At 47.2% G+C, this 11,134-nt stretch overlaps 1 protein-coding gene across 1 annotated transcript in view; it reads right to left on the minus strand.

The window, feature by feature from the left end:
• LOC103762030 (histone-lysine N-methyltransferase PRDM16) overlaps positions 1–11,134 on the minus strand; it is a 255,300-nt gene that overhangs the window by 25,219 nt on the left and 218,947 nt on the right. The window contains exons 5-7 of the mRNA XM_029962376.1: positions 9,527–9,629; positions 3,872–4,070; positions 6–153 (exon numbers count right to left, since the gene is read on the minus strand). Of these exons, the coding sequence (XP_029818236.1) occupies positions 6–153; positions 3,872–4,070; positions 9,527–9,629 (450 nt within the window). The remainder of the gene's footprint in view (positions 1–5; positions 154–3,871; positions 4,071–9,526; positions 9,630–11,134) is intronic.

The following is an 11,134-nucleotide window of genomic DNA, read 5'->3' on the forward strand; positions in this document are numbered from 1 at the left end:
TGTACCTTAACACAGTTTTCACATTCAAACCGTTTCCCACTGTCGTGAGACATTTGGTGACGAATCAGGTTGGATTTCCAGTTGAAAGCCTTGGGACACTGGTCACACTTGTACTCCCTCTCCTCCGTGTGGATCACCATGTGCTGCTCCAGGCTGGGGGAGAGAGAAGGGCTCACCTGGGGCAGTGGCCAGAGCCCAGCCCTGGGCACCCACTACCAAGGCAGGGGCTGTCACCCGGCAGGTCTGAGACCAGAGAGGTGACAGGGAGGGTCAGAGTTACCTGGTGCCTCAGAGTAGGAGGGGGGCAGCTCATGGACTGTGAGAGGGGCAGTGGCACCAAACACCATGAACCTCTTAGCATTTATTTCACTGATGGAAGCTGCCCTGTTCTACCTCAAAATGTCACTGTATCTTATGCTATTTCTGATTAATACTTGAGTCCATTTGCAGGGGGGAAAGGAAGGCAAACCCAGCTCTGACCCTGCAGGTTGCTGAGGGGAAAAATGGGCACTTTGTGACCCAGACTCCTCTGGCATCCCCCAGGGAAAGACAAGATATTCCCTTCTGCTGCTGGGACTCTCACATTGCCTTTTCACAGGCACCAGGCCCAAGGCTTCCCAGAACACAGAAGAAACATGATAAGGTGCAAACACATTTCACTTCTAAATGTCAGACATCTTTGATGACTCAACTCAGCAATTTTGCCTTCTACCAACTGGCAGCGCCTCCAGAACCAGGGGGATGATGGCAATGCCAAGTGGCAGCTGGCACAGGGCCATGGCAGGGATGGCACACGGAGCTCCGTTCTCCCTGTGCCATGGGAAACCTGCACCTCCCTGGCCAGGAGTCCCGCAGCTCCCTGGCCAAAAATCCTGCACCTCTCAGGCCAAAAGTCCTGCATCTCCAGCCAGGAATCCTGCACCTCTCGGGCCAAAAACTCTGCACCTCTCTGGCCAGAAATCCTTCACTCCTCAGGCCAGGAATTCTGCACCATTCAGGCCAGCCCTGAGAAATAAGGGAAGAAAATCTGCACCCTTTGCTTCTTTCGGGGTAGTTTAACAGGAGTTACAAACACTCCCCTTACTGTGAATTCTGATGAAGGACCAGCTCACATGAAATCTCCTCCTGCCTGAAATCCCTACAGATGGATATTAAATCATTCCTATGGAACTTGAAAGCATGGCTGCATTTTTACAGGAGCATTAAAGCTAAACACTACTGGGAAATCCTGCCAGTCTGCATTAAATGCCACAAGGAAGATACCCCCTGGGCACTCAGGAATCATCTCAGCCTTGGCACATGCTCAGGACTGCACTGCTCCCACTCTCCTCAGAGGCTGTGACCATTCTCCACCCAGCCCCTGGCTGCACTCAGGTGGGGCAGAATGGATCTGTTGTCCTTGGAAATTCCCAGAGGAAAGGGTAACTCCATCCACAACTGCCCTGCACTGAGCTCTCTGTGCCCTGAGATGGTGGCAACGCTGTGCAAGGTGGTTCATCACGAGTGGGTCTGGGGACTGCAACCAGCCTAGCCACTCTCCACCCAAACCTCTGCAGCCACCAGCCTCCTGCTCCCCTGGAGAACCTCCCCTGCTCCCAGCCAGGTGGTTAATATTCATGGACATGCCTCTTATAAACTGCCAATCCACTCATTTTAAAGAAGCAATATTCATTTTGCTGAAGAAATGGTGTTCTTAAAACTACCAGATTTTCTACACATCCAAAGTAACATAAACCTTGCATATACACATCCAAAAATACACTCCTTTTAACTGTGATTTATGAGTTTATTTACAGCAAATATAGACAAACTAATGTACTGTTTAGAGGAAAGTACCTACTGGGATTAGCAAAACATTTATTTATTTAGTCAGCTGCTAAATGCTCAATTTCAGGTCCCCAGTGGCACTCTTGATTTGATCTGTATTAACTTCTGAAAAATTCTAAGACCATCTAGGCACACTGAGTGGGTATATTGTGTGTTTTAGTGGCCTTAAATGTGGCAGATTGATGGAGGAGAGACAGATGTGGACATTCCCTCCCAGCCCCACTAATCCAGCAGCGTGTCACACACTGAATGGGGATGCTGCCAACTCTCTCTTCCCCATCAAAAAAATATGAACTGCATATTACACATTCCCAAATATTTGGAATCAATGGTCAGACAGGCAGCAAACCCACTGAGCCCGTGGTGCCAGCCCAGCCACCCAGGGAGCCAGGAATACTCAGGGGTTACAAAGAGGACACAACACAGACATTTCAAAAGGGCATTTTCTAAGATAAGGTGAAAATTAGAGAGGGCTGGAAGCTACAGAGGAGAGAACTTCTGACACCAGTGGATCAAAGAATTGGAACTTTCAGTGAAATTAAACACACTGAAAACGCTTAAAAGAAGTTCTCCTTGTCTTTTCAGGTAAAAAAAAAAATAAGGAAATTGCACTCTCATTATCTAATGGAAAGTGGCCAATGTAGAAACACAAGGTGAGGGACAAAGACACCCCACTGGGCTAACAGGACCCCAGACAGGTACCACAGTATCTATCCCCAACTTTTACACCTCCCACAGCCCAGCTAAGCCCTTTTTGATGCAGATGCATCAGGGAATGCTCTTTACACTTCATTGCTCTCTGAGTTTTTTAAAATACATTTTTTTTCCTCACTCGCCCAGATCAAAGATCTGAAAGTCTCAACATAATTAAGTTCAAAGTGACAAATGCATGTTTTCAAATGTTCAGCTGAAGTGAAACAGGCCTTACACTGGCTGTAACCCCGAGGTTTTTGCTCTGCTCACGCAGTGCCTGGCAGGGGATTGCCAGTTCTCACAGTTTATGACAAACCTCGTGGTGCGCGGGGTTCGTTCATCTCAGGAGTCAAAAGAAATGAGAATGTGAGAACTTCAGCCTCCGGTAAACAGAGAAAACTCTGGTTTTATAGAATTTTATAAAGGCTTTTATAAAGGCTTAGGATGCAAATAAACACAATCTTAAAATGATTAAAAAAGCCCCTCGACTTTTTAAAGCTGGCCCCTAATGTTTTACCATTTGCGTCTCACTTTGCCAATGAATCAAAAATCTCAAAGATCTCTTAAAACCTGCATTTGATTACTACCACATTATGCAAGATGCAAATTTTCAGTTAAAACTCAGGGGCCCAAAAAGTTTTTCCTATTTTAAAAAAAATTTAATCCTTGTTTAGGGTTGCCTCATTGTAATAATAACTGAACAATTACGGCAAGTAAACCATAAACTGGAGAACATCTGATATTCCTTTTTTTTCCTTTTTACATTTCTATTACAAAAATGCTTGGTGAACACAATGAAACCAAACATTTGATTGGAATAGAATCTTTTAATTGCTTCTGCAAGATCAAACAGGAGCTCATGATTGTGTTAAGAGATCTCAGGGTAACGATGCCTCTTTAAACCCACTGATCTCCAGTGACCAAGAGGTCCCTATAAAAGGCCTTCATGCACACACTGGCAGAACTAATTCTGCTCTTTCCCCTAAGAACCAGAGCACATGGGAGCAGATGGTGCAAAGAGCCCCAAACCAGGTCTCTCAAGCTCTGTCACAGCCCTGAAGGAGCCACAGGGAACCCAGAAAACAACCATTTAAATTTCCCATCAACAGTCTGTGGGTGCCTCTCCCAACAAGCAAGGAAAAGCATCAGTCTGTGAAATCAGGGTGAAATAAAACGCTGCCCAACAGCTAATGGACACTGCAGGATCCCAAAATGAACATTCCCTAGCCCCGTGGAGAAAGGAGAAAGGCTGCCCAGCTCCCCCCTCCGTCCCGTGTGTCCATCCTCGGACAGGCCAGGGAAGGAGAAGGGAGAGGGGAGGTCAGAGGAGGGTCTGGCACTTTTTGGGTACCTGTATTTGTTGGGGAACATCCTCTCACAGTCTTTGCACTCATAGACCTGTCCATCTCCAAGACCTTCCTGCTTGATCTCGTCATTGAGGGTCTCGTAGAGGGAGCTGACGGCGCTGCAGCCGAACTTCTTGTGCCGCCGCAGGTCGAGCTTGGACTGGAAGAGCTCATCACAGTCCTCACAGCGGAACGAGGGCTCCTCTGCAACAACACACAGGGGGTTGGCACTCCTGGGGCACCAATTCCACCAGGCTGGATTATTTTACCCAGCACTAAAGAGAAGGCAAAATTCTGTGAGCATCCGGCAAACAAACAAACAAAGAGCAAATCTGCAAGTGAGGGGAGAGAGAACCCAAGGGAGGCTGTGCCAGCAGCTGCTTTCACTTTAAGCATTAAGAAAAAAAATGTAGATCACACAACCAGAGGAGATCTTGTTTTCTTTGTGTCCTGGCCTCTGCAGAGACAGAGAGACCTACAAGAACTGGTAGACACACAAAATACTGGGTTGTTCTGGAGTGTTGAGCTGCCTGCAAGGAGGGCCTTCGAAAATATGAATGAGTTTTTTCCTCAAAAGGGGCTGCCAGGGAAAAAGGAACAACCCAGACTCACATAAACACAGATACTGGGAAAAGCAAACTGCCACAGCACAAACCTGGAGAAGCTCCTTTCTAAGAAATTGTCTGTCTAATGTTCTCCCCTCAACTCATCCCTCACAACTGCGAGAGCTCAGGGCGTCATCAGCCTGAGGAGTCCAAACCCAGAGCACCGTAGAAGGAAGAACAGGGAGCCAAAGGCTTTGTTGCTGTGCTCTTTGCTTTTTCTTCTTTAAAAAAAAAAAAAGTTCTAATGCACATAATAAATTACTGTAGTCAAGGTCAAACAAATTAAAAAGAGGGCAGCTATTATTAAGTTTACAAGGCAGCATCCTGACCATAGTGCCAAGCCAAACAATCAGCTCTGAGCTGTAAATTTTCCAGGAGAACAACCTCTGTGAGGGAGTCAGGACAGCTCTGGGTCTCTCCACCCTGAAACAGAAGCTTTCCAGCCCCCACTGAGTCACTGGTGCTGCGTTTCCCTGTCCTGCTCTCCCCTCGTCCTCTGCTTCCTATTAAGCCTCGTTCCCTTCTTCTGATCACTTTACTTTCAAAAGGAAAGCTTGTGGTAAGTGCATAAGCTCAAAGGGAAGAGTTGGAATATTCGGAGAGATGCAGCCAAAGGCTGATGCTGGGATGGAGCTGAGCCATCCCCTGCTCTCTGGGTGGGAAGTGGCCACACTCTGGTTTTGGGGCTGCTCTGCAGCCAGGACCCATATTCAAAATCTGCAACCTCTGAGCAAACCCTTGCTTTGAAGTCCCCCTTGCAGTTGTTCACCCCAAATTTTGCACATTTGCAACCACTTAGGCTGAGCTTTAGGGCCTGGAATGGTGTTTTATATAAATCAGGGTTAATTTTGCTGTAAGTGTGCCAGGAGTAGAAGCACGGGCAGTGTCACCACGGGGTCACCACGTCCCCCCTGCACTCGGGCACTCAGCTCCCATCTCCCTTCCTCCCCACACTGCCCATTTAAACCTGAGCTTAAAACTGAGCAAGACAAGGTCCCAGAAGCTGCTACAGCAGCGATGTGGGCAGAGGAAACCCAACACTTTGCACACCTACACAGAAAGTATCGACATGGGAAAAGTCAAACACGGCTGAAAAAGAAAGTATCACCGAGGCAGGGCCAGTGCAGCCCCCTGGAATCCCAGCAGCCTGGCCAGGGGTGCCAGACCCATTCACTCAGGGCACCAATAATCCTACAGCAGCCACAGGGATGCACCAGCATTTCCTGAACTGCAGGAAAGAGGGATGTGAAAAAGAAACGAAATCCAGCGGGTCAACATATTCCTTTGGGGAGGAAGGGGGATTTTGACTGAAAGAAGGAGACCTAAGGGGAAAAAATACCCAATCTTTCCCATTTCTGCTGATTTTGACAGATTATATTCTCTGAAATTGCTATCAGCAGCCTCACCATGAAGTGAGTAAGGCCCTGCTCTGCTCCTTAGAGAATTTCCCTTTACTGGCATTTTGCAGAAAAGTATCAACATGTAACTCATGTGTTTTATGTCCCCGGGGAGGGAAACGTGGAAAAATCGGGACATAAAAACCAGCAGTACTGAGAGACTGAGGATAAACTACCATTAAATTAATCCAAACTACTTACTATGAGGGAAAAGTGAAAAAGAAGGAAAAAAAAAGTCCAGTATCATGTTATGTCTTGCTATTGCATTTTACTTGTAACAACAGCATGAAACACAACATTACTGAGCAAAACTCAGTATTTCATCTGCACATGTTTACAGACCAAAAGCATGCTTGGTGTGAAGGCAGCAAGGAGGGGGTGAGGGCTGGGATGAGGTGTGTTCAGGTACCTTTGGTGTCTGTAACTCGGGTCAGGAGAGACAAACCCCACAGCCCCAGGGGTCCTGCAGGCACACACCGTGGGCTGAGGCAGTGAGCTCACCCTGCCAGCCCTCCTCAGCACCAGTGAACCCATGTCAGCCCTGGAACAAGGGCTTCTCTGCCCCAGGGTGCAGCTCTGGGCTCAGAGCAGGCACTGGCACCAACAAACACGACCCCACTGCTCTGCCTGGAGACGTCCCTGGGACAGGAGCTGCGTCACTCACTGCACTGAGAGGAACAGGATAAATCCCTCACTAACTCCAGATCCGTGGAAATGCTCTGGCAAGGTGTTCATCTGCCTCAGAGCCAACGTTTCCCCTCCTCACTCTGTAAACACAGCGGTGGCTCAACCCAGGAGGATTTTTCTGTAGGAGCGACTGGAATCCTGCAGGCTGGGAACCCCCAGGTACCTTCACCTCAAAAAACTCCTACCAAACTCCCAGAACCCCTCTACCCCACCCTGGCAATTCCCCAGACCTGAAAACACTTGGAACGGAGAAAACAGAATTTTTTTCTTCTTTTGACCTCAGAGAAAACGCATCGAAATTCCTTCTGCAAATCCAGACGAAATTCTTCCTCCTTCAGTTTGAGATTTACACGATTAATTGCATCTTATTTCACCCAAGCTCTCCTCTAGGAAGCAGAAATCCTCTCTGAGTTTGGAAAACCATCCATGGGGAATAATTTCCTCCATCCCTGGCTAAAGCTGGATGACTTGGCAGCACCCCCTCCCAGCACACACCTGACCCAGCCCTGCCTGCCCTGAGCAACAGCAACACAAGTTTGTCCTTTCTGTGAGGTCACGGAGCAGGGAAGTAGATGAAATACTTTAATAGCCCCAATAATAATTCAGAGAAGAGATTTTGCTTCTAATTCTCCTTTTCCTTTGCCAGATCACCTGAATCACACACAGCACAAGAGGATCAAACTCAGGTAGGAAAGATGGAGGATAGGAAAAGCAGTGCCTGCGCTTCAGAATATCTGGGTTTGGAAAAAGAAATTTGCACTGAAAGAAGAATTAGAGAACTGGCAAATATAGGACTAAAAGCCATGTTACTCATGTTGCCACTGGGTGTAAATTCTATTCGGATGCTCAGACAGGTTCAGGAGAGGAAGAACTGATGGGCTGGTGGAGCAGCTGAGGGTGGGCAGGCCCTGGCACAGGCTGCCCAGAGAAGCTGTGGCTGCCCCAACCCTGGGAGTGCCCAGGTTTGAGGGGGCTTGAAGCATCCTGGGCTAGTGGGAGGTATCCCTGCCCATGGCAGGGGGTGGCACTGGATGGTCTTTAAGGTCCCCTCCATCCCAAATCATTCCATAATTCTATGCTAGTATACCCATATCCAATACCCATTCCCGTGGCATTCCCACTCCTGAACTTCAGCAGGTTAGAGACCAGACTTCTCAACAAATACCCTGCAGGGAAAGGAACTGAGCTCAGACTCAGGGCCAGATCATCCCCCTGCAGAACTGAAACCTAAATCAGGGCTGAGCTCAGACCTGGTATCGATTTTGTGTCTGTATGAGACACCCGGTTTGCAGACTTCAGGTTCATTAAAGGGTTTCTTTTTTCCTTCTTTAAGTACCAAAAATAAAAAGGCTGCCCTTCAAAACAAGTTCTCATTAAAGTTTTCCCCTTTCTTTAGGCGTCACAAATGAAAACAGCAAATGCTGCCCTTCAGAAAGGTAACTGCTCTGGTGTCTGACAGGGAGAAGGGGCTGAAAAGAAAAGAACAACCCAGTTACACAGAAATTGCTGCCTGTTCTCTGTGTCTTGTTTGTCAAATCTGTGGTTATATGTGCCTATCTGAAGTTCCATCAGTAACACTCAGGACAAAGCAGGAATGTAACAGAAAAATAAATCAGTGCCTAATAGCTTTCAGAGAAACCAAGGGGAACACAATTATGTGGCATCTACATGCTAATCTACCAGACTCGAATCTCAAAGGAGTTCAAGTGCCCTACTCAAAATTCCTGCAGTGATAAGGGGTCTGCTGTGTTTGGCTGGGGTTGGGAGAAAAGATTTTTATGATAATTATCTTTGTGTGGAACAATTTTGCATTTTCCTTCCTGTTAATTCCGAAGCGAACTGGGGCTGCGAGGCAGCAGGAAGATAGCCCTGCTGAAAGTAAAAAGTATTAAGGAGTCAAATATTTAATGTTGGCCTGGCGTAATTTGACAGCAATTATGCGGCAAAAGCACTAGACGTTACCAGGAAGACACAGATAAATGTTCCAATAATGACAGAGATGGAAAACAAGGAGCACTTTTTGCTTGTTCACATAAAAGCCTTTTAGAAACTGAAATGCAGAACAGCGGTGAGTTTTCATTCTGATTTCTCCCTGACATCGAAAAAAGGGTACAGAAATTATTCATCTCTGTGTGTCGGCCTCGAGAAAATTATTAACTTTTCGGGGGGGGGGGGGGGAAGAACAGTAAAAAATAATAATCCCGAATTTGACATGAGTGAGGCAGCAGCTCCCACATTTCACCCCCAGCCCTTCAGCAAACGAGCTTCCAGCAGCACAAATCCTCAAACTATCCTGTTCTCCAGAAATGTTTGAAACTAACTGTGCACATCCTATGCACACTCTTGAAGGATTTCACTGCAAATTTGAATCTGAAATTATATTCATATGCAGGTAAGAGAACATAAATGCACTGTGACTGAGAGAACTCAGATTTCAGTGATTATTTGTATAGAACAGTATTTCCAACTAATAGTTTAAACACAGCTGGTAAATGAGAATATATTTAGAAATTAGTGGACTGTGCAAGAGCAGGTGAGGTGTCGATACCCCAGCAATAATAATTCTAGGGATGACTCTTCCACCCTCTGCCTGGATCCCCTTTTTCCAGGTACTCTAAAGCTCTGCTGTTTTCCAGGCCTTGGAGAGGTTGGACCCATTTTCATTACACCTAAAGAAACAGGGTGACCCTGGGGATGGAAAAGGCACCTCCAATCATATTCAAAACCACAGTGTTCCTCATAGGGAAGGGGAAAATTGTCTGCTGCACGTCTTGAGTTTAGTAAAGACTCAGTATCGTGGACTTAGACAGTCACTCCCACCAGGGAAAGAGCGAAAATGAGCATAACATCCCAACAGCGACAGAAGGGGGAGGTACTGGATCAGGTTTTGTCCCAGCTCAGCTCTCACTGAGGTTCTCAGCATTCCTGAGTGTGCTGCAGAGAGGTGCAGAAGGTCCTCTGGAGGCCTTACCTTCCATGCTGGGCGCCATGTTCCCAAGGGAATAACCACCTTCCTTCAAACACACCAAGAGCTCTTCTCCTGGCTCAATTTCTTTAATAACTTTATAATAGATCTGGGAATCAGAAACAAAAATTGAGAGACATGTTAAATATGCAAAGACTTGCCCTTTACATTTTCCCCAATAACTGCAATGACTCCAGCTAGCAGGGGAGGCTGTCACTTGGGTTGGGATGACTGCTGCTGAGAGCTCGTTTTTCTGCCTTTATTTGACTCTCTGGGTGTCAGCATTTCACAGGGCTGGGACAACAGGGAAATATTTTGGGTAACAGCCTCTCTCCTTCAAATCATACAAAATCTTCCCATTGTTCTCCCTCCTCCTCTAAGCTCAGTGTATTTGTTACAGTGAGGGGAAGGTTAAACTGATGGAAGGGACACGTTTAACTCTCTGCTCCCTGGGCTGAGATTGGCCTGATGGTTAGAGCTGAATTATCACTTCTTCACGGAATCATTTTGGAGATTATTCTCCCCTACAGCTGAGACCTGACCCCTAAGGACAAGATCTGAACCACTCCAGGTCAGCAGTTTATCCTGAGCTCCTGTCTGAGCACAGACCCTGGACCTTCCAAAATGTCCCAAGCACAGCACTGTTCACCTGTTGAACCTCTGTCATTGCACAGGGGGAAACCCCAAAACAGAAACAGGACTGAGACAAGGGCAGAGCCCATGTCCCAGCTGCACTGGGAGGGAGCAGAACATGGATTAAAGGATACCTGGGCTTTACACAGCTTTCCTGAACCAAAATGAACCCTGGTACTCCAAGGATGCCTAGAAAATATTCCAGTGAGAAAGAAATCTCCTTCATCCAAGGTGCAATGACATGTAACATTGCACTAACATAGTGTATGTTTTTAGACATGCCACACACTGAACTTTACTGTTCTTCCCTCAAACCCCACAGAAACCAGGGCAGCAGGTCCGGTGACAGGTGGGTCACACGAGTGGACCCCATTTCTGACAAAATGGCAGGAATTCCTGGGGAAGAAGAGTGGTTGATAGTGGATTATGTGTAAGAGATGCTCCCGTCCCTTAATCTTCCTCGTAGCCTCCACTGGACCTGCTCCAAGAGCTCCATGTCTCTCTTGGGCTGAGGAGATTTGGTGTCTTCCATGTTTCCCAAATTTTTAGAGTACACTGGACCCTGCCCTCTTCTAACACAATACCACAAGAATTTACCTGATAACAATTATTAACTGCCAAGTTTCCTTAGCACTGCCTTCAACAGCAAAGCAATAAATTATTTTTCAGGATAAGAAGTACAATGTACCCAGAATGATTGCCTAAACTCGCTGCCCCTCAGCCTCTGCCAGCCTGTGCTTATGGAGAAGAAAGACACAGAACTCCTGAAGTCCTGCCCGGGCTGCAATAATTGTGCCAACACGATGATTTTTCCTTCCTAGAGTCCCTTCCCCTCCCTCCTTGGAATGCGAGGCCCTGGCACACGGGTGGCCCCGAGCCCGGCAGGAGCAAGAGGCGCTCGGGCTGCTCCCGAATTGTCCTCCCTGTCCCGGAGTTGCTGCTGCGGGGAGATGTGACCGCCCGGAGATGGGAGCGATCCCA

Source organism: Manacus vitellinus, unplaced genomic scaffold, assembly GCF_001715985.3.
Source record: "Manacus vitellinus isolate BGI_N305 unplaced genomic scaffold, ASM171598v3 scaffold_46_pilon, whole genome shotgun sequence".
NCBI classification, from domain to species: domain Eukaryota; kingdom Metazoa; phylum Chordata; class Aves; order Passeriformes; family Pipridae; genus Manacus; species Manacus vitellinus.